The sequence below is a fragment of the Caloenas nicobarica genome, chromosome 9, assembly GCF_036013445.1.
Source record: "Caloenas nicobarica isolate bCalNic1 chromosome 9, bCalNic1.hap1, whole genome shotgun sequence".
Classification (NCBI taxonomy): Eukaryota; Metazoa; Chordata; class Aves; order Columbiformes; family Columbidae; genus Caloenas; species Caloenas nicobarica.
The window spans coordinates 16,331,561-16,354,750 of NC_088253.1; the positions used below are offsets into that span (position 1 = coordinate 16,331,561).

Consider the following 23,190-nt stretch of genomic DNA (forward strand, 5'->3'; position numbering starts at 1 on the left):
TACCTGTATATTTGTGAACACTGAGTGGAGATATTCAAAGAGAAAAATAAAGATGTCAAAATCCAAAGTTCGTCAGTTTGCATATTAGTCTTTCTGGGTTTTGTGGTTAATAGATGGCTTTAAATGAGGTCAAAGAATTTTTGTATTTGTTGTGAACTCACAAGTTCAAAATCTTTGCTTGTGCTACTTATAAAACCAAATTATAAATTTGCTAAAATATTATTATTTTGGAAAAGAACCGCTATTCCCACAGGTTTGGGGAAGAAAAGCCCTGCAACACAGCATGCATAATTTATAACAACTTCTGAAGCAGACCTTAAAACTCAGGTCTCATTCAGACCTCAGTCTCAAACATGATGGAATTGCATGAGAAGACAATTGACGCAATTGTAGATGGGCCTTAAAACAGACGAGAAGGAAAAGAAAAAGCGGAATTCTACAAGTTCATTAAAATCTCCATTAATCTGATGATAATAAAGGATTTGCTGCAGGAAAGTAGGAAAACCTTTCCACATTTTTTTCAGGCTGCATCTAACAGGCGTCAGCACCAATTTCCAGTGTCTGGTGTGAAGGAATAAAGTCAGGCGTGACCAAGGTGCTCAGCGAAGCGAGGATCCTTGCGCAGCTTCTCTTCCAGAGCAAGGTATTTCTGTGGCGCTGTCTCCTTTTCCCTAGAACAAGAAGGGGGATGTCAGCAGAAAACTGCAGCAGGACATTGAGTAGAACGTTTTACAGAACAGCTTCAGTGCCAAGTTCCTGGGGGGTGACCTGTAGCCACCCCCGGGCACTGTCCTCAGGCAGTTGTTCCCAATACCTCTTGAGCCTCAGCGATAGAATGTGGATAAGGAATGTGGTTTCAGAGTAACGGGCGAGGAATTCCTCCTCTTCCTCTGCGCTGAGCTGATCCTGGTTTTCCTGGAACCATTCATCTTTCTTCTGCAGCTCTTCCACCGCCTGTTAGGGGAGCAAGCAACCAGAAGTCAGGGTAACAGAGAGGAGAGGAGAGCAAGGAGCAAAGGCACACCAAAGTGCAACTCAAAGTTCAGGGAGCTGAGATGAAAGAAACCACAAATCAGAGCTGGTTTCACGGAAGGCAATAAGTTTGAAATACAATCTCACAGAGTGAGAAAACAAGGGGAATCAAAATGTGGAACGGCAAGAGGCAGCAAAACCTGAATGCGTTTCCTCACTATAGTCGAGAAGCACTGGAGACCCAAATCAGCTCTGATTGAGACAGGGACTAAATTTCACCCTGAAGCTATTTTGAGCTTTGACCTTCACATGCTAAGGACATTAAAAAAACAAACAAAAAACAAAAAACCACAACCACACCACACATATACGGGCATGTTTATGGATCTCTTAAAGTAACAAAAGGAGGTTTCTCTCTTGCCTGCTGCCACAATGAGACACGAGTTACCCTCCTGCCCGTGCAGAAGAGACTCCAGCAACAACACATCCCGGAGCAAGGCTGGTGATACCTTATCAAAGCGAGCCTGGATGATGTTGGCTTTATTAACGAGGCGCCGTTTCAAATCAGCAAGGCAGTCATTTCTGAGGCGCAGGGCCTGTGCCTTTGTCATCTTCTCTGTGTTGTCAATTTGAATAAGGAAAGGTGCCAAGTAATCCAGATCCTGGCCCTTTTGTCCCAGGAGCTTGTCCTCCCTGGTGTTCTTCTGGAGGGAAAAGGACAGAGAGAGTCATGGTCCCATTTACCTGCTTCCCCAAAAACCCTGTGATAAGGCAAACTAAAACCCAAGGCCAAAACTAGCCCCCTCCCAACCATGGAGGAAGTAATGTTTCTTCTTCCTATAGTTTGATGAAAACTACTGCTTTGCATTAGCTCTGCATACCAACCCTTCCCAATGAGGTATTTATTCTGTAGTTTATTTCTATCATCCTTTTTCACACTTCTCATTATTTCCTTGATTGTAGAGACATCTCTTACACAAAATGTCCTATCCACTGAGGGCTCTACAAAATGCATTTGTATTTGGACGGAAAGAGATTAGCACAGGGTATTGAGTGATAACACCTTCTAGGCTGGCAAATAGCTGGTTCTTGGATCTTTGCCTCTATTTGTGTTTCACACCTGAAGTTTGGCCTGTAAAACCTACTATCACCTTTTATAACCTCTCTATTCAGAAAAGCTCAGTCTAAAAACAATTTGCATGAAGCATCTTTGAGATCTTGAAAAATTGCAAGTAATTATTCTTAAAACTTTTTGCATTTGTCCAGAACATTCATAAGGTATTAATTCCTCAACAGAGATCCTGGAACAAAATTGGCTTTGCAAGTAATAATGAAAACCAAGAAAAAAACTGATTCCTATCATACAAAGAAGTGCATATTTGCCTAACAAAATGAGCCCTGGCTAGAAAGATGCAGCTTGGAATCCCTTATCATGCTCCCTATTATAAGCTAATCCTTGATAATAATTTTATTTATTAACTAAACAAAATAAAACAAAACAATAATATTTCTCAATGACGCAAGTTTTTCCAGAAAGTCAGAAGGTCATAGCATGATCATCTTCTCATGCAAAGTCAATTGAAGCTGTGCTCATTTACACCTGCTAAGGATTTGGCCCCGTATATTTTAATGATGCTAAAAGCTCTTCCGAGATAATTTGGATAGAAAAAGCTTACTCTGGATTTCTTTGTGTACATGTACTAAATACTGGGATTACTGAAGTCCACCTACCATGGCTTCATACTCTTGTCTTCTCTTTTCATTCCTCTCTGTATCATAAATTGAAACTAACAATTTAATGGAATTTTCTTCATTCTCGCGGGTCTTCAAAATATTTAAGACCTTCAAAAAATCAGAAGAAAGACTCCTTAGCTTTCCCACAAAATGACAGTTCTTTACACACTTGACCTGCTAACAGAGCAGGTAAAGTTAACTATAGAAAATCTATACAAATATGTTCATATCCTGCTGATAGATGAAGCCAATAGTGGTCTTATTTTTAGATTTCTGCTCTGTATGAAATTCTTGAACACAGTTATTGATATTATCTGTTAAGAAAGCTCTTCTGGAGTCATAGTCTTGCCACTATTTTTGAAATTGCACTGACAGCTTTGGCTTATTCTTAACAGGATATACAGCACAAGTAATGTGAATATTTTGTCTCTTGATATATCAAGACTGAGAAATTTGGCAAGGTAGTTCATGAGGTCACAGTGAACTAGCTTCAAATTTCTGAAAAAAAAAAACCCTACTTTTGCAATCTTGTTCTTAATATTACCAGTATTCTGGGCTAATATAGTTGAGCACTCCCTCACCAGCTCCTTTAGGAGCTCTTCTTCCTCACAAAAACATTTTAAAAAGTAAAATCCAATAGCTTTGCCTCCATCTGCTAGAATGGTTATATTTATCATTAAGTAATTACAAAGACTTCTGAGAACACGGATTTGTTACACTGGTCACAGTGTGATTAGCAGTACAAGCAAAGTATTTTATTAAGTATTTCCCTACAGTTGCTCCCACAAAAAGTCACTTCAATATTTCAGATAGGACTTTCTGGAAATGCCTAGCAGCCAGATGCAACATGACATACGATATCCTTTGGTTTTGGTCTTGTTTCCAGGCAAAAGGCAGATATATTTCTAGATGCCCTAACTCATACGCTGTCATTTGCTCTCTGGAACTGTTTTCCTCCCTGAGAATGAAGAGTAAGAGCAGGAGCTGGAAAGTGTGTGACTCTCCATAAATATATTAAAGCTACATCTTTACTGAATAGTGGCTGGGTTACAAGCTTGATAATTCAGCATAGAGACCAGCTTTGTGACACCAGAGTTTTATTTTTATCACAGCTTATTCTGAGGATGCTTTGGCAACCAGTCAACTGAAACTGTTTCCATGCCTGACCAACTCTGACAAGAGTGTGAAAACCTCCCTGTTACCTCTGCTTCAGATCGCCGCACTTGTTCCTTCAGCTGCTTCTCCACCTCTGTTAGCTCCTGCAACATTTTGTACAGATGGACCAGCTTCTCTTCCTTAGAGAACCCCGCCTGGAAGCAGATAAACTACTGAAAGACAATAGCACTCTCTGGGTGCATGGCAGCAGGTACTCTGCTAACAGAAATTGGCGCAATTCCACTATAGTCAATATAGTGACATTGATTTCCACCACGGGAACATCTAACCCATGGGCAACAGTTTATTAGACTTCATTGCCATTTTGAATCCACCAGTAATTTAAGCCAGATGGAATGTCCTGCACTTTGCCAATGCTGCTGTTATATGGTTGGAACCAGTTCTGCAGTGTTAGAGATGAAAGGATGGCACTCTAGCGATTGCAGTCTGTGTATTCTCCTCAATGGGAGATAGAAACTTTAAAGTAACTTGCATAACATAAAAAAATCCTGGATTTGCAATCTCTCTTTGATTTTCCCTCAGTGTAATTGTGCAGCATCACTGCAGAATTTACTGGTAGACTTCTGCTCCTGATTACAGACTCACATCAGAGATGTTAGTGGAATAACACACGCCCCTTCCCAAATGGCAGAATTTGGCTTAATGACAGCACTCCACTTTTTTTTTTTTTAAATATCTTTTACTTAAGGCTATCTATCTATCTATCTATCAGCACTGCATTAAGCCTCAGCATCTTGCTCTGCATCTGCAGGATGAACTGGGAGATTTAAGCAATGATGGGACCTAATAGGTCCATGGCAGAATTGGAGCTAGAACCCAGGACATCTGCTTCTCTGCTGGATCTCTAGGAGATAACAGCAGAGGACATTTCAGCTTCCCTGCCATGAATCTTGCCACCTTCCCTTTGTGTATTGTGATCTAGAAATCTCCAAGATATAACCAGTTTTTCTCCATACCTGGTATGTGATGCACATGTCTGGGGTCATGACGTCTTCACTTCCTCTTATCTCCCCCTCTGGTATTTTGAAGAAATCCTTCTGCGAGGCAGTAAGATAGTTATCCTTGAGGTGGTATGTCAGATGGATCATCTCCTCTGTGATCAGAAAGATACGTTCTGCTACATCTTCATCAGCAGGCTTTTCTGGGTTTCTGTGGAAACACTCCTTGATTTGCTAATAAGGAGCGAAGAGACAGAGATGGAAGCAGGTTAGGCAACATAGAAAACCAGCAAGATTTGCAGAGTGGGGTAAAAACCCAAGGCAAAAATTGGGCGTCTCTGCCTGTACTACGGTGGCATCTCTTCGCCCATGGTCCTACTGTTCTGTCCTGTGCCTGAGAAAAAAACCCACAAAACTGCTTCAAGCAATACAGAAGTCTATTTGTCAGTTTGGGATGCATCCCTACCTAGGGAACTGCAGGAAGCAAGGTATTTTGGGGCACAAAGTTTCCCACATTCCCCAACATAAGGAAGGAAACAGGAGCATGTTGGTTGCTGGTCCAAAGGCAGGGCACCGCATGGCTCTGTCTTGGCAGGTAAAGTGTCTGAACCATACTGCCAGTGTCAGATTTGCTCCCTCTTCTGTTTTCTAAATCAAATCTAACAAGAGGAAGAGGTAGATTACCTGCTTGTAACAAATCAGAGTGATGGGACACTTCATGAGGAACCTAAAACATTATTAGTTTGGGATCAGAACGTGAAATCATTTGACTAGTTCTGAGTCTTGTGAATATTTCATTCCAAAATCATAGTCAAACTTTTTTTCTTTCCTCTGACACACATTTTCCAAGTCTTAGTTCCCCAGTTTCATTCTAGCTGCTCAATGCAGTTCGTGACAACTGGTCACACTGTAGCTCTCTGTCAGGCAAGCAACTGTGAGACATAGCAGCTGAACAAGGCTTGGATGCCTCATCTGGAGTTTTGCCTTGGCCATGCCCACTGAAAATGAACCTAAAGCCCTAGGCAGTATGTTTTGCATAGTATAAATATCACAGTGACAGATATTTTTCTGTTTCTGTCTTGGCCGTACCACTATAGGCCGGGTGTTAGCATCAGCTCTCATGCCAGCCAAGTGTACTTTCTTTCCTCTTTTGCCAAACTCTGTGTACCGGACGTGCAGGAAGTCATCCCGCCCCACGAAGTACTCTGTCATCTCCACAGCACTTTGAACGCGTTTCTGGAGGCCATCAACTCGCGCCTCGTTGTAAAACTCCATCGTATTTTCAGTCTCTGGTTCCAGCAACACGTAGGTGTGAGCTAAGGACATAAAAGAAATCGCATAAATTTTCAGAGTTAGCAACCACAATACGGTGAGCACAGGTGTGTCCAGAGGAAGTCTCATTTTCTTCAGCAGCCAATAAGTCAAATGCACATAAGAGTGTAAGATGGGAATGTTAACTCCTCACTGCTGTGTACCAATGTGCCTAAGGACGGCAGAACAGTTTTGCAGGGCCACTGCCTTCCTCGCACAGCAAGGCAGTAGTGAGTGGAGCCTGGACCCTGCTCTTCCCAAACCAGGAATGGGTGCAGGCTCTCGGGCTGAAATGCTGCTTGAGCAACAGATCTGATGCAGGGCTTTCTCTCCCCTAGCTGCACAATACTGAGAGACCAAGCACAATCCTTAGTAGAAAGTTTCTACTTCTATCACCTCTGTTGGTAGAAGTAAATGATATCAGCCTATATATGTGATAGGTATGTATTTTTCTTCTGTTATGCTGGGGGGCGAGCACTGTCCAGGTCTGGAAGCCAACAACTCAATTCTCTGCTCTCCCCACTGGAGACCGTATTTATCAAGGCAATTCATGCCAGAAGTTTGCAACCCCCCCAACTCTGGGCTTTTGCCACTGCTACAAGGGATTCAAGTGAAGTCCCATCAGCTGCTGTGGCTGCCCAGATGAGCTGGAATACCTTTAAGATGGAAGAGGTGTCCTGGGCTGAAGTAGTCTGTGGTCAGCTGTGTTTGTTTATTCACTTCTCTCAAATCCAACATGTCTTCTCGGTTTTTGAACCACTCCTTCACCTCCACTACTTCAGAACCTGGCAGAAGACAAACGGTTATGCAACCTTAGGTCACACTGTTGGAGGTGGCAAGATTCATCTGATGAGCTCTCAGTACCAGTGCAAGCACCCTGTGCTCCCAATACATCATACAGTCACTGGAATTGGCCCTGGGTACAGGGGCATTTTGTAGATGAATCCTAATCTATGTTTGAGTAGATGAATTACACTTCAAGAGGGTTTATTCCTCTCCATCTACAAGAACTAAAGTAATCAGCCCAGGGAGAGAAGGTGGCACAGTGGATGGCTATGCTTAGGTGAGAGAAATTGCATCCCAAATATTTAATGATAGTGTCAGGAGTGAAGGGAAATGAGGTGGGGGCATTACACTACCCAGGAGGGCTGAGGATAAGACACTGTATGTCCAGTTAGGAATCTGCACAGTTTCTTGGACCAGCTGCTGAAGAATAATGCTTCAGAGTACAGAAATCTCCACGGTTCTTAGCTGCCCATTTCTATGGCTCCTGTCGACACTAGTGGGAATAGCGATACTACTGGATCAATTTAAACCAGCCTTCCATCTCTCTGAAGACTGAAAATCCAAGCAGGTGACCCATGACATGGAACAGCTGCATCCTTGGGGTATAAAACAGATTCAAACTCTGACAGGAAACCCTAGCAGTGCTGGAAAGTTCTGGGTCTTGTCAAGACAATGAGTGTGATGAAGCGTTTAAAGATGTGGTAGACAAGTCCCCCACAAATGTGAAAGGAGGATGAGAAAGCATTACAGAGATTCTGGCAGAAAGGGAACCACCTTCCCTTTCCCATCAGCACACCCCAGGCTGCGTTTGCTCACTGCATCGAGTGTGTTCACTCATCCCTCTTACACTCTGTGTCTGCATAGACAGTGAGGCGTTTCACTAGCCCATTTTCATTCAGGTACGGTGCCCATTTCTCCAGTTTTGCCTTCTTGTACAGGGTCACCTTCGTCCCTTGGCAACAGCGGGTCTCAAACTCTGCAGCGGGCAAGAGAGGTGTCAGAAAAATTGACTCCCTTGTATTCAGCCCCAGAAAAAAAGAATTCAAGAGTAAGAAAACCATGGTCTAAGGGAAACCAGACATTTATTGATTGCATTCAGCTCCCAGTAAAGCTGTTCAGACCCTGCTTGTTGTGGTTTAAGGTTACAATAGTATACTAACTCTCTTATTTCCCAAAGTGGATATTTGATAATGCAGGGGGCACTCCATTGTGCATAGCAGTAACAGCAAGTCCATCCCAGGCAAAATCATTCAGCTAGCAGGAAAACACAGGGTGGGTGGGTGTGTCTGCAGGGGGTTCCCACCCAGGACGGGACCGTGCCCTGAGGGGCAGCATTCAAACCTTCACCTACTGCACTTCACTGCTGTACCTTGCCCATCCTGAGGGAAGAACTCTTGAGTGAGATAAACCAACATCCCAAATCCACTAAAAGGTTAGTTGGGGGCAAGCAAAAGGAAAAGGAAGAATAAATACCTCTAGGAGATATCTGAATTGGGTCTACCCATGATGGTGGCATGTCAAAACTCCTGTTTTCATCCTCTGGTTCTTTCTGTAACAGAAGCAGAGATTTGCATTTTTGGAAGCTTCTCTTACTGTGCCAGGAGGCATTTTGGTTCTAGAGGATGCGGTGCAGTGATCAGAGCTCAGCTTGTGCAAAGCTGCACAGGTCCTGGGGAACATGGTGGCAGAGTTATGAGAGCTGTGTCGGTCACACACAGCCTGAGGACAGAGGTAAGCAGCACACTACAGCTTACATAGAATGAGAACTTTACTGCATCTCCACACTCTCACTAGCACATCCCTTCTCAAGCCTAACGAAATTCTCTTCTCTTGGCTGACACTCATGCTGGACAGGAGATGAAGGTGACAATCGTCATTCGAACTAATGACCAGCTTATTTTATGTAGACCTTGGAAGGTGCTTTGCTCCTCTGTTATGGGCACAGGCTGAGGAGAGCAGGTAACAGGAGGGAACGCCCTGTTACTGGCGTCCCTCCATCCTGCTGTGCTGGTGCAATGCCTGCTTTATCACACTGTGTTCTCCCACCAGCACAACATACCATTTTTTGCTTCCAGTACACAAAAATTTTTGGTATATAAGAGTACACACATTATTTCTCCATTTGGCTGGTAACTCCACCTGGCAGTCAGGAGAACAGGGCACTGACCAGCAGAGTATCCAGAAAAATTTCAGTTTGGGTTGTATTTTTTTTCAATTATTTCATCCTAAGGGTCAATGTACTGGAGGCCTACGGACATCCCCAGCCACTTAGGACACCAGAAGTACCATCTGGGGTCTTGCTTCAAAAAGCATCAGAACTATTCAAGACTGAGAAGGAATCTAAAGTGCAAACCACAACCTAGCAAGAGCAATAGTGATCTGACCTGGAGAGGGCAGCAGGCAGGCAGACATGTGCATGCCTACGAACACACCAGTTGGATTCAGCATCCCCACCGCGGGACAGCCATCATTTGGGTCACTCACCACATCATCCATGTCATTGTCAGGCAACTCATTTTTCTCCTCAGCATCTGGGAGCAGCTGATGGGGCTTGTCACTCCCCGAAAGCATAACTTCCCAGCGGATATTGTCATTCAAGTCAAAGATGAGATCCTAAGCCAAACAGAAGAAACCCACTTATTACAGGGCACTCTCAAGGGAATGACACTAAATGGAACACTGCTCCTGCACCTCTGCAGTGCTGCGGACCCAGCTGGGTGTCAGAAAGCTAAAGGACTCTAGACAGACCCTGGATCTCAGTGAGGTGGGTTCTCAGACTCTTGGCTGGCTGGTGGGACCGCAAAGACTGCCCCTGTGCCTAGAAGGCTGCAGACCCATTTCTTCACGGTGCCTCTGCCACAGATGATAGGAAGTTGCTGGAAATGCTTCTGCCTCCAGAACGCACGGCCCCAGGGTGATCCACACAGGCCTAACGCTGCTCTGACTTAGGACCTCCCCCTCCCAAACTTTACATCAGCTGGGGACTAGCTGAGGTGTTGGAAGGGCCTAATCAAGATATTTCCTGCCTTGAGCCATGCTTGACAGGCTCAAAATATCCTCTGCCTTAAAAGCTCTTGCTTGAGAGAATGACTGTCCAGCGAGCCTTAAAAGCTGATATTCTAACACTGTAGGGCTTAACAAGTGTGATTCATATTTCCTAGCTCAGGATCTGGAGTAGTACAGGAGTCTATGTAACCAGAGCAACATGACCAGAGGCAACACAGGGAATGGTAAGTGAGAACTGGGATCACCACTGATCCTGGACTTCCCCAGACTGGGGTAAGCCCGACTGTCCCTCCCAGGCACAGGGTGCTTAATGGATCATTACCTTGCAGCCGTTCCAGCAGTCCTGCATGTTCACCCAGTAGTTCCTGTGGTTCCAGACACTCTCGATTCCAAGGAACTGCTCATCTGTGGTGCCGTGGCTGTTTCCCGTGAAGGGGTTGATGAAGAAGGTCTCGGGCACCTCCCTCTTCCCAGACAGAACCAAAACCCATGCGTGCACCCGTAAGCCATGCAAAGGGTCCCGCTTGGGCTTTTCCACTTCCTGTAGTGCAGAGGACAGAGCCATAATTATTGCCGTGTTTTTGCCACTTTAGTCCAACCCAACAGCAATCTTATTCTCTCCTCTACCCACTTCTAAAGGTTTCCAGGCCCTCAACACTCTCCAGAAGAGTGAGGCAGTACATACCCAGTACCTATTCCTGTGTCACCACAACTGTGCTCCCAGAGGCAAAGTGCACATGGCCATGATCACCCTGATGTGATATGTGGTGACCTCCCTTCTTTGCTCAGCTGTTACCTGTGTCTCAGCTCTTGCTCCTGAAGTTTACAGTGAGCCAGACCTTGCTAACTCACCGTGACCTTCTCCTCTCCTCTTTCCTTGTCCTTTTGAGCAGCTTCAGTTTCTGCCTTCTTGGCCTTCTGCTGAAGTTTAAACTTGCTCTGCAGGTCTGGTGGGGACTTAATTCTATACTTGTTGGACTTCTTAATCTCCTCTTTTGGTACCTGCATCCACGAAAGCAGGGTATTGCTGTGAAATCCAGCAGGGATCAAGAAAAGGGAGAAAACATATGCCTGACAGGTACCTCCCAGTTCCCAGCCCTTGCCAGTTTGCAGTATTAGACCTGAGGAGCAGGAATTCAGTGAAGCCAAAGAGACCTCGTAAGGAACCGTGGAAGAGACCACTCAAAAGATCCCTTTGGTGAGGTCCCTGCTTGATACAGACTGAAACCCAGTGTAGACCTGAAGCTGTTTCCCCTAGCTCAACTGTGGAGCTCACTGGAAATGAACAGGCGGAGCTCACTGCAGGTCTCACCTCCTGTGGCTTCCTGAGCAGCGGACACACCTCCAGAGTCTCGTCCAGGGTGCATATCTCACGGGTGGCATACCCATGCACACAATAGGCATCATACCCAGCCCCGATCAGCATGGAGCACAGCAGCACGCTGAAGTCAAAGCAGTTCCCTCGCTGATATTTCAGGATGGTGGTTGGGGAATAGAGCGAACTGGGCTTGAAAGAGAGAGATTCATGTTCTCAGAGCTTGTTTTACGCAGCTGAAACACACACCAGGCAGATAGCAGGAGAGAGAAAGAGCATTGCCCATATCCCTGGGCTCTACACCTATAGGGAAACTGTTATATAAAACTCCTGTGTGAACCACAGACACCAAAAGTCCTCTCTAAAGTGATCTGAGGAAATTCTGCCCCCAAATCTGGTAACAAATTTAACCATAGGGAGAGATGGGCAGAACAATCTTATGAAACTACTGAAAATCTACTGCTAAGCACGACACTGGGGTGGGGCTTACCTCACCTCTAGCTGGTCTGTCTGCAGCCTTTCAAAGCAAAAGTCCCATCAGCTAAATTATAGTTGAAAGGAAGGATCATCTTCCCTTCTGGCCTTCATCAGTGACCAAGGAAAGGAATCAATACACACATACTGCATATAGAGAGGTTCTACATAGACAATCTACTCCCAGATCTCAGACATCACCTTAGGTGGTCAAGGCAGTTTCTGTCTGCTAAATGGAGATACATTCTCTGCAGTCGCAAAGTGCCAGAGTTCCTCTTGGGACCCTTGGCCAGCATGGAGCGGGTGTAGGTTGTTTGAGGCACTCTGCAGAGCATCAGCAGTCCTTGTTCGCAAAGACTGTGCTCCCTTTGCCTTAGCTGATTCACGCCAGCCAAGAACTTGCACCAGCTCTGGCATCATCCCTTCTTGCCAGTCTAGAAATCTCTCTTTACCCACCTCACAATATCCCCAAAATTGGGACAGAAGTGTTTAAAGCCTCTAAGAACTAGTCACTGAGGTCAAGCATCATCCCCTGGGTTTTATATGCTCCTTTGTTCCAAGGCATCGTGGCCTTTGGAGGGGAAGCTTGTCTGCCATTGCAACCTGCAGCAGACCAGCTGGTCACCTGGAATGACTGAGAGCAGGGCCAGGCCCACTCTTGTTGAAACGGTGCTCAGTTGCTTGACAGGTACAGCACTGTACATGAACTGGGATTACGGATCCAAACAGAATGTGAAGGGCCTGGGAAAATTTGGGGGTTGTCTAAGTAATGAGGGGATGATGGAGGGGTCAAAGACCTTTGTAATCCCAGCCACTGGGGTTTCCACGTTGTATCCTGCTGAGAGGCCCTTCTGTCACCTGTTATGGGGCCGTTTCTGACGGGACTGCAACCCCTTTCTTACCGGTGTGATAGGGGACTTGAGGGGCTCCATAATGAGGTAATCAGAGACGAAGCTGGCACAGCCATCCCAGTGGTACAGCTCTGTATAAGGCAGCAGGGTTGGCCTCACCGTTGTGCTCACAAACTTCTGCAGGACAACAAGACAACTTTCGTTAGCTAACAGAGGCCTTGGCAGAGTCTCCTGTCCAAAGCCATCCCCTCTGACTAACCCTGGATGCTGCAGCTCACGTTCAGGACCTGCCCAGAGCATATCAACCGCATCAGTAACCCTCCTTGCCTGTTCTGAGATGGAAGCTGCATGGAGTTGAGAGGCCGCCTGCTTGTCTGTGGCTAAAATTTCAAGCTCATCTCACACACATTACAGATCTGATCCAGTTTTCCTCTTCATTTTCAAGCAAGGCAAACAGCTTCTGCCCTTTCCAGCTTTTACATCTTCCAGCATTTTTTGCCTTGCATGTTAATGACATAATAAATGCTGGGGAAAGCTGGTCCAAAGTAGCAATTCCAGATGCTTTGGAGAGCATCAGGTCCAGAACTAGAGACAGTTGTGCAGCTTGGGCTCAGTCTCAAACAAAACCAGACCACAAACTTCCACATTTACTTCCTTCCCTGTAACTTCTGAGAAGTTCAGGATAAGACCTAACTCTGTTTCCAAACTCCGTACCTGTGGCTAAGCCCGATGCTTATTTATTCCATGTGTTTCTTTTATGTCCCTTTATGTTTCTGTGGTCGTTCCTGTTTCCTAAGGGTCACTCTGCAGGGCTGCAAGCTGCCTGCAGCTAACATGGCACCACCACCATGTGCGTGGTACGATGCACTTGTGGGTTTGGACAACCACGGTGTTCCCAGGGTGTTGTGCGCCTGCTCAGGGTGCTGTGGGCACAGCAAGCGGGTTCCTATTCCCTTTGGTCAGGAGGGAGGGCAGGAAGGGCTGCTGTCCTTCCCCAGCATTCGTCACTACAGAAGCCGAGTGGCCCCCGCACTCTGGCCCAGCCCCACACCAGCCCGTACCTCCACACCACACTCGTTGACCGGGTGTAGGAAGAGCGGCTTGCGGTCAGGGCAGATGTGAGTGTACTGCTGGAGGAAATGGGCAGCGATGTGCAGCAGCTTCTTTTCATTTGGGGAATTTGTCTTGTATGAGGACGGTAACTGAGATGTGTCAATGGAGCTCCAGTCAAAATCACTTCCAGGGCAGGAGGAGAAAGAGAGATGCAGGTAATAAGCTGAGAGCAATTTGGGCAAGATGACCTGCTATCAAAACACGGCAAGGGCTCCCTGTTTCCCAGGGCAAAAATGGGCATCATATCCTATGATATGATTCTGGCATAGCCAAGCTTCTCTGGAGGGATGGCAACCTGCCCATATTCCCAGAGGCTCAGGGGATCTTTATACAGTGTTGTGACACAGCACTGAATGAATGCATATGAAGTGAATTTTACTGACATGTGCCCACTCTCAGACAAACACACGAGGCACATGAAACTCATTCACTCCGCTCCCTGTGCAAGAGGACCATATGTGCCATCCACACGTGTGCAATCTCCCTATGGGCCCCAAAGGGATCGTCTCTGCTCATCCCAGTAACTGACAGACACACGTGACTTACGGTACATCACTTGGGACATAGACTTGCTCCACAGACTCCTTTGTCTCCAAGTCCTCGAGTTTATCACTGATCTCCAAAGGCTTCAGCTCTTCTTCTCTTTGCTCCTCTTCTTCGTGCTCCTCTTCTTCGCCCTCCTCCAGGACCTCCATTCTGCCTCCTCCTGGCACTACAGAAATGCACACACCAGGGTGAATTCAGGAGTGGGACCCAGGTATACAGCAACACAGAAACACTTGCGCTCTGGTCACAGTGATTTAGGACGAGAGCACGGCTGAAGCAGCCAAAAGCACAATTCCCATTTCTGCAACAGTAGAGTGAGCACTGAATGTGAGCTCGGGCTGGGCTTGGGAAATAAGCGGCTGCATGTTCCAGGGCAGCCCGAACCTGGGGGATTTAAGGAGCCATTGAAGGAGGAATGTTGGTTTTAACCACTGATCTGGCACCTGACCCCAGCGAGAGGGAAGGACTGAGAGACACCAGGCTATGAATCCTTAATGTGAAACATAGTCTCTTCGAACTAATCCCGGAATGCAAACTGATTCCTGTATTTTAAAAAAGTTAATCTAGGGGGAAGGGTAGCCAAAGAGCCAGGAATCCATATTTTAAATAGATCGATAAGGGGAAAGGGGTTGTTAGAATTAGATGAATGAAATATGTAAACTGAGGCAGGTGCCGGGTAGTCTGTAAACTCTGAAGTACCCAACAAATGGGGAACATGGGAGGGAATTTGCGGCTGGGATTTGGGGCGGGGGGGATATAAACGGGCTTTTCACTCTATTGCATGTGCCTACCTTTAGGTAGAATACCCGGTCTTGCAAAGTCGTCAATAAAATATGCTTTGCTGAGAGACCCTGCCTGGGGCTGTTGAGCTGCCAAGGTAGTTGTTTCCTACATGGGCACCTGCCCGTGGCCCGAGCCCGCGGGCTGCGCCCAGCCCGGCCGGCTGCGCAGGGGCCTTGAAACGAGGGGATGTTTTGCAGCAGAGTCAGCAACCTCCGAGGACAGAGGGCTGTTTATATTATTTATTTACATCTCAGGGAGGCTAGGGGCTGTTTGTTTCCCCCTCCCTCCGGTCAGGCTGACCCTGTGAGGAGCAGGCAGCAGGAAGGAGGCACAGACCTTGCACCGCGGGTGGCGGGACGGCGGGTGTCCCTGGGCCCAGCACCCCGGCCCCTGCACCACCCCGACAGCCTCCCGCCCCCGCCGCCCCTTCAGCCCCGCGGCTCAAGGCCGGGCCGGGCGCAGCCGCAGCTCCCCTGCCCTCCCGCCGCCTCCCCGGCCTCACCGCCTCCGCCTCGCCGCGGCTGCCGGGCCGCGCACCATGGCAACGCCCGCCGCAGAGCCGGCTGGAGCCGGGGCGGGGGCCTGCGGCCTCCGCCAGCCTACCTCCCCCTGCCCTACCCGCAAGGCCTCCCGCCACCCCACACGCCCTGGCCGCCCTCCCGCCCTCGGGGGCTCCTCAGGTGCCGCAGCCCTCCCCGCCCCGGCCTGAGCGTCTCCCTGGCTGAGAGCTCGCCCCGGGGAGGTGGCGGACCCCTCCGTCCAGAAGATTTTGGGGCGAAATGAGGGGGAAGCGGCCAAACCCTGCCCGGCAGGACGGCTTTGCCGCCAGCTCCTGGAGACCGAAAGGCTGCCCTCCAAAAACAAAAAAACGACAAAAGACCCCCCGCACTACAAAACACATAAAAAGCCCCCTCCCTGCCACATTCCTCATCTTTTTGTTGCTTTCTGAGCCCGTGGAGCTGTACTGCCTTTGCATCTCACAGCAACGCTGTGAAAGCTTCTGTCCCCGTTAATTGCTTTGTAAAATACATAATGGAAAGTGTAGCTTATTCACCCAAAAGCTGGCAGCAGGTGATGGCAGGAGGCCTTTTTTTTCTTCTTTTTTTTTTTCTTTTTTTTTCTTCTTTTTTCTTTTTTTTATTGTTAGTTCATTAAGCTGTAAGCAGGGTCAGGTGCTAAACACTTTGGTTTTTCTGTGTTTCATTGTGCTTAGGAAAAAAGTGGATTGAAAGACTTTCACATTTGCTCCTATGGTATGGTGACTGTAGCAATTAAAGCTCTGAGGATGCACATAGTCAATATATATCAAGAAACATCCCTTTGAATGATTGCTCCTGTTTGCAGCTGGTTACTGTTTCCCAGACAAAGTATGGTAGGACCAAGGCCTCATCCCTCCATCTCTCACCGGTACTTCTCACCAAATCTTAGATGTCAGAAGTCATTAAAAAGCAGACACAGCAAATGTACGTTGTGGTTGTGAAACCACGCGTGTTCAGTACACGCATATCTGACCTTCGCATGTGCCGCTGTGGTATCTCGTTATTGCTGCGCCAAAAGCAGGTACCACAAAACCAGTTGGATGCACAAAACTCCAGATTCCCGGGGATTTTGCAGATACTCCCTCTGTTTGGGATCACATCAGAGCTGTGAATTAGGACAGTATTCCCAGGCCACCGGCTAATCGAAAGGGGCATCTATGCCAGAGAATGGACTTTCTCAGAGACCTTTCCTCCCTGGCCGCCGCTGAAGGATGCTCAGCTGGCTCTTGTGCAATCGCGGAGGCAGCGTGTTTGCGTGGGGGAGAAGGATGAGCTGCTGGAAGGCGATATAAGGCACGAGGCGTGGAGCACGAGTGCAGCCCGGGGCAGCGGCAGGTGGAGGAGCGGAGTGGCCCGGCGATGGTAAGTGGGCTGATATGGGTTACTGGGAAAGCAAGGATCCTTTTGCAAATCCTAACTCTTCAGAAGAGCTGTAGTGGGAAGAGAGAAACTGCTTTCCTCTTCAGGGAGCCTGGACTGATGCCTCAGCTGTGCGGTTTTACTCAAAGTACCTGTTCTTAGTGAAATTTGGCTTTATCACTGTCAGCACATGCCTGCAGGTCTGAGGTCTGGTTTCTCCCACCCCCTCTTTCTGGAACAGCTACCTAAATTCAAGACAGTATTTGATCCTTGTATGGGGGAGGAGTTGCTGATCTGGCCCTTTGGGATAGGAAATGACTTTGTGCCATTAAACCTAGATTTTTTGGAGGAAATACACTACAGAAATTATCGCACTCGTTCTTGATGGTTGGCTCTTTCTGAATGACTGGGAACATCTCCAGCGAGCATGCTAAAAACCCAAGTTACCCAGAGCCTGCTTGTTTTTACAGGAAAGGACTGCGAGATGCTTGCTGCTGGTCTCTGCCCTCTGCCTGGCTGGCGGTGAAGGCAACAAGAGTGAGTCTCCCGGGTCACAGACGAATAGTACGGAAAGGAGAGGTCAAACCCTCGCCTGATCTGTGTCCAGGTTCCTCATTCAGGGCACTGCTGAAGGCTGCTAAGGCAGGACAGCAAGAGCGGGGTTGCAGGGGCAGGAACTGGGGTGTAAGAGCTGGCAAAAGAGGTGGAAACTTCAGGGTCTCCATCCCAGCCACGTATGGTGTATAACCCATGGAGATGGGCACAGGTGCTGTGAGGTGCCACCACTCCCCTTGCTAGCTGCTGGCAGGCTCCATAACTCTGATCCCGATTACAGCCATGCTGAGGCGTCGTCCCAGGCTCTCAGTCACGTCCTCCCAGGCAAGCAGAGGCAGCAGATTCTTCCTCAGATGTGTCCGCTCTGACTCTAGGCGAGGATCTCAGCCCCTGCGAGCTGTGTGGGGCTTCATGCCATGGGGCGAGTTCGCTCTCCTGTCTCTCCTAGAGGAGATATTCTTGCTGAGTTTCAGCTTACTCACCTTTCCTTTGCTGCAGGTGAGCTGGTGAGCCCACATGGCCCAAGGCAAGGGGTTGCCCTCCGCCTCCAGAGGAGCCCAAACACCTGCCTGCCAAACCCCTGCCAGCACCAGGGCGGCTGCCAGGTGATGGAGAACAGACCAGTTTGCAGCTGCAAACCAGGCTTCACAGGGACGTTCTGCCAAGGTAGGGCTGGGGATGTTGGTGAGCCCTCCCCACTCTGTCCATGGGCACCAGCGGGGAGGATGATGGGCACGGTGCACTGGTGTTGCCAGGACTCTCCACCACAGGCTCCAGGAGCATGTCCCAGCTCCTGGTTCAGGTGCATCCCCTCCCACCACCACTATGTCCTGACTGCACATTGGTACAAGACCCAGTCACAGGCCATTTCCTTCCTCTCCAAAAGTCTTAATTCCTTAATTCCTGGGCTGTCAAGATGCCGTGCCATGGTGTAGCCATGACAGGGCAGCAGGGCATGCTGTGGAGCACAGTTGCCTCCCAGTCTCAGAAGAGGTACACGCACTCCAGCACAGCTACAGTGAAGCCCCTTCCAGACACTGGCCAAAAACTGTCTCTTCCTGTGAAAGTGAGGATTGCTGTCCCTGGCTGGTGCTCTTGGCAGACTGCAGTGATTCTGTGGACAGCCCTCAAAAGGGCCCAGACCAACAACATCTGCCTTTGATGCCTTGAGCTTAAGGACTGTGTCTGTTCAGAGTAGTGGTGGCCATGGATTTGTGCAGGTCCGAGGCAACCAGTAGAAAATGACAGACCCACATTAACTTCTGCATGTTCCCAAAGGTTTGTCTTTTGCCCAGTGTCTCTGAAGAGCCCTCCCAGCAGCCTCCAACAAGGCTGGGATGAGGATCTGTTGAGCTCAGTGAGACTGTGCCATCCCATAGCTGACCTAGGGCTCCTTCAGGCCTCTTCCTTATTGCTATTGCAGATGGCTTTTTCCTCCAGATGTGGAACTGAAGTTGGACTGCGAGGAAGAGCACATGGAGATGATGGTGAGGAAGGAGGTGTTTGAACTCTTGAAAATCCCCCGGGAGCTTGTCCACTTGAAGAACCAGGCATGCAAGGTCTCAGAAAGAGAAGAAGAGGGTGAGCTGTTTTTTGCAGCCACTCTTACAGGTGAAAACCACACGGCCTGTGGATCAAAAATTCAGGTGAGGATCCAGCAGAGCCTCTCTGCATAGCTCTGAAGCTGTGAGAGGAGCAGACATCCTGAGTGAGGATAGCAAGGAGAAGCTCTGGAGGCTTCTCTGTTTATATCTGGGTGCTGTGAAGTTCTTGTTCCCCTTGGAAGGTTTCCCTGGGGGCTGTCAGAAAGCTCTTCTGTCTCCACCTAACCCCTGCTGGCAGTACATCTTGTCTTATTCAGCAGAGCATGGAAGTCTCAGTGTGCTCTTTACTAGCTGATAACAGCCCTCAGCTTTCTGGCAGCATCCTCTGAGCTCTGCAGCCCTGGATATAGCCCCTTGGTCCCTCACTTGTTTCATGGGTCAGGGTAGGTGTGGAGGAGCTGGTGCTCCAGCTCTGCATTGCACAGAAGGGCTCTCACCTGTGGTCACCACGCTGACTCCCGCCTGCTCTGGGGGTGGCTGCCAGTAGCCCCTGGACATGGGGCTTGAGCAAAAACCCCAGCAGATATCCAGGAGGCCTGGAGCTGAGTTGCACATTCTGAACTGAAGCTTGGAGCTCTGTGTATGGACTTGGACACGGTCAGGAGACTTGATTTCTGTGTCGTTCCAGCAAAACGGCTCTCATGTGTCGTACTCCAACGTCATTGAGTCAGAGCGGGAAGCACGCGGGGGTGTCATCTCCCGGAGGTTTCAGCTGGAGGTGCATTTCTCCTGCGTCTACGCCTACGAGCAGGTGGTGAAATTGCCTTTTGCCCTGACCGCTGTTGACAAGTTGAGTGGTCCCTCTTTACCTTGCTGCTGACAGGGTATCTTTGAGCTTGCAGAAAAATAGATGCCTTCAATGAGGTGATCTGCAAAGGCCCTAGGGAGCCACTAGAGAGCTCTGAAAGCAATGCCACATTGTGGCACTTACCCTTCTCTTCCCCACATGGATTTTCAACACAAGGTTTGGGCCTGAAACCAACTATCCAAAAAATAAAGCGTGGGAACTGGCAGATGCCCCCACCAGGCCCCTGTGGAGGTGCAGATTAGGATCCCTGGGTTGCCTTTCTTGTAGCCCTCACTGGCCAGTGGGTCGGTGGGAACCCCTGGAGCTCCTTCCCTCTGTCCATACATGGCATAGACGTACCATCCAGGATTCAGCTTGGGGCCTGGCTCTCATGAGGCTCCATCCAGGAGCAGAGGCACATCCAGAGTCGGTGCACCTGCGCCAGTGGCCTGACTTGTGCTATGTCCCTCCTGCCTTCTCATTCTGCTCGTGAACTCTCCTCTCTTCCTCTCCTCTCAGGCTGGTGCAGTTCATGGTCAGCGAAGGACACTTCAACGTCAGCATGAGACTCTACAAGACCGCCTCCTACCTCCAGCCCTATCACGCGCCAACCACTGTCATCCCCGTCACAGACACGCTCTATGTCCTGCTGAAGATAGAGGGACAGCACCAGCTCAAGTACTTCCTGCTGAGCGTTGAGGACTGCTGGGCCACCCCAAGCGTGGATCCCTACCAGGACACGCGGCACAAGCTCATTGAGAAGGGGTGAGTGGAGTGTCCCTGCTGCATCTGTTCTCCTTGCACCGTGAGCACAATTGCATCTCTTTGCTGGGTGCTAAGGACAGGTTGCTGTGAGAGAGCAATGAGCAGTGACACCATCATTGTTCATAGGTGGAACCTATGGCAGACACTGTCATTTAATTGGTGGACCAGCCCCATAGATGAACCCCTTAACCACTCCGAAGTGGCTCCTGGCCAGCTGGGTAGGCAAAGAGCAAGGAGGGGAGCAGGGAGACCTTGCTGGGATTTGCAGAGAGGTCTCTTCTGAAGAGCTTGCGTTAGAGGTGGCTGCAGCCAAGCTAAAGCCCATAATGTGGGTATCTGGGAAGCAGGAGTCACAGCCAGGCTCACTCCACCTGTGCAGAGCAGCTGTAGCCCCAGAGAGCAAGACATGAGCCAGCTCTTGTGCTGGTAGCAGCTCCTCCCTGAGCTGGGCACTGCAGGGTGCCAAGGGAAGGCATCCCCACCAGCACCAAGACAGAAATAGTCCTGTTCAGCAAAGCTTGGGGGCTGCACCCCGTCCCTCTGTGCTCTAGTGTCCCAGGCTGGGATGCTGCCACCTCATTTGCCACCTGCTGACTGAGCCATCATGTCCCAGGTGTCCCCATGACGAGACAGTGACATACCTGAATGCCATTGGAGAGAGCACTACTGCCAAGTTCAGCTTCCAGATGTTTCAGTTTGTTGGTTACTCCGAGGTGTTCCTGCACTGCCGTGTCCGGCTCTGTCTCCCCGACGGCCCAGAGCCCTGTGCCAAGGTGAGATCTGTCGGTGGTCTGCACTGTGCAGGGACCTCCCTTCCCGTGGCCTGCTGTTGGGAGAAGGGGCTCTGCTCTGCTTTTGGGTCCCTCAGCACAATATACACTTCCCAGTAGCAGGAGCTCACCCCAGCACCCTGAACTAAAGGTACTAGGGCTTGAACCCACCAGAGAGCTCCTTTCCCTCTTCCCTCTGTCTGTTGGGTATTTGCAGGAGGAGAGGTTTATGCTAGGCGTTGGGGAGGAGCAGGCTAAGGTCCTTCAGGAACCAGCTCCTCTCAATGCGAAACTAAAGAAGGGGAGATCCAGGCTAGACATGAGCAAGAAATTTTTTACAATGAGAGTGGTGAAATACTGGCCCAGGTTGCCCAGAGAGGTGGTGGATGTCCCATCCCTGGAGACATCCCAGGCCAGGCTGGACGGGGTTCTGAGCAACCTGATCTGGTGAAGATGTCCCTGCTCATGGCAGGGAGGTTGGACTAAATGAGCTTTGAAGGTCCCTTCCAACGCAAACCTTTTTCTGATTCTATGCTCTGGGGTCTTGACTGGTCCCAGGCTGCAGCTCAGAATGTGCCTCTGCCAGGGCGAGACCACCAGGACAGCTCTTGCCCCCCAGAGTGGGCTTCTTCCCTGCCCTCTGGTCCCATCACCCTTCCCTTGGTTTTGTTGACAGCAATGCCCCAGGCTCTGGAGGAGCAAGCGGACACTGGCAGATGACTACAATAAGATTGTATCCTATGGGCCCATCCACCTGCTGGCTGCTCCTGCCTTGGGAGCAGAGACCCGCCATTCCAGAACAGACCAACAGGACCAGGGGGGTATGTATGTCCCTCTGGGGAGGGCAGGAGCCACTCACAGACCCTTGCAACAGTCTGAGCAATGCTGAGTTACTTAAAAGGGCTGCTAAAATCACTGCCCTGCACAGAAGCATGGAGTCTTTCAGGTGTCATGGCCATGCGTGGCATGCTCCAGAAGCCAGACCTGCACTGAGGGGTCAGCTCTGCGTGAGCAGCTCCGTTCCAGGCACAGGTCAGGCTGAGCAGGGGAGCTGGGTGAGACAGTGTCACCATTTATTGACAGGACCAGGAGTCAGAAGGCTGTAGGTGCAGCACCCCAGGTGAGGATGGCTGGGAAGGCTGGGTTTTCTCACTGGTCCTCTGCATCAAACCAGCAAGGCAGGCTCCTTCTGAGCACTGAGCTCAATCCAGGGGATCCAAGAAGGTCCGGGAGCAGGGCTGGGGGCAAGCTCCCCTACAGCATAGCTCAGACCAGGCATGAATGCCAAGCTAAATGGAGCCTCTGGGCAGTGGGTGTGGGTGGAGACCTCTGGCCAGGCCAGGTAGGGTGACCAAGTCCTGTTAGTGTCCTCAGTGCCCCAAAACACTCCCGGTTCCCATGGCTCTTACCCTTCAGAGTAGATGACCTCCCCCGGAGATGCTGTGCCAGGGATCAGCACTGGCTGAGGGCACCCAGATGTGTAACCAACCTTTCTCCTCTTCAGCAGGACTCAGCCTGTGGATCCCTGGGGCCCTCGTCCTGCTGTGTGCCCTTGGTGTCCTCACCATGGCTGCTGCAGCCGTCAGTGCCAGATGGCAAAGGGTGTAGAAAACAGCTGTTTCCAAATAAATGTGGCAGTAGCAGAGAGGCTCTCAGCTGTGTCTTTAGAGTTTTTTTGGGGGGAAGGAGGCGATGGTTGGATGCAAATGGTGCTTGAAGGATGAGTCACATCAGAGTGTTTCAGTTCCATGTAGCATCCCTAGGACCGTCTCATTCCCTCCTGGCCCACAGTCACTGGACTTGAAA

The 23,190-nt window shown here is 49.3% G+C and overlaps 2 protein-coding genes across 4 annotated transcripts; one reads left to right on the top strand and one right to left on the bottom strand.

Moving 5' to 3' along the window:
• Nucleotides 1-386: 386 nt before the first annotated feature.
• DRC7 (dynein regulatory complex subunit 7) lies at nucleotides 387-21,332 on the bottom strand. Of its 3 annotated transcripts, none has more exons than XM_065641004.1 (18): nucleotides 21,256-21,332; nucleotides 14,223-14,388; nucleotides 13,625-13,799; nucleotides 12,615-12,740; nucleotides 11,236-11,430; nucleotides 10,776-10,925; nucleotides 10,246-10,464; nucleotides 9,402-9,530; nucleotides 8,391-8,466; nucleotides 7,765-7,893; nucleotides 6,788-6,916; nucleotides 5,910-6,136; nucleotides 4,839-5,054; nucleotides 3,909-4,016; nucleotides 2,704-2,814; nucleotides 1,482-1,676; nucleotides 815-954; nucleotides 387-671 (listed from the first exon to the last, which is right to left on the bottom strand). In XM_065641004.1, exons 2-18 carry the CDS (start codon nucleotides 14,369-14,371, stop codon nucleotides 581-583), a joined length of 2,565 nt encoding a protein of 854 aa, XP_065497076.1. In that variant the 5' UTR covers nucleotides 14,372-14,388; nucleotides 21,256-21,332; the 3' UTR covers nucleotides 387-580. The 3 variants fall into 3 exon arrangements, with proteins under 3 accessions (XP_065497076.1, XP_065497075.1, XP_065497077.1); XM_065641003.1 differs by lacking the exon at nucleotides 21,256-21,332 and adding an exon at nucleotides 15,508-15,538; XM_065641005.1 differs by lacking the exons at nucleotides 7,765-7,893; nucleotides 21,256-21,332 and adding an exon at nucleotides 15,508-15,538.
• LOC135992219 (uromodulin-like) lies at nucleotides 14,751-22,992 on the top strand. Its single transcript, XM_065641226.1, has 10 exons — nucleotides 14,751-14,766; nucleotides 15,438-15,685; nucleotides 17,374-17,440; nucleotides 17,957-18,124; nucleotides 18,899-19,104; nucleotides 19,691-19,851; nucleotides 20,369-20,614; nucleotides 21,228-21,387; nucleotides 22,061-22,205; nucleotides 22,892-22,992. The coding sequence occupies exons 1-10, from the start codon at nucleotides 14,751-14,753 to the stop codon at nucleotides 22,990-22,992; spliced, it is 1,518 nt and encodes a 505-aa protein (XP_065497298.1).
• Nucleotides 22,993-23,190: the final 198 nt, after the last annotated feature.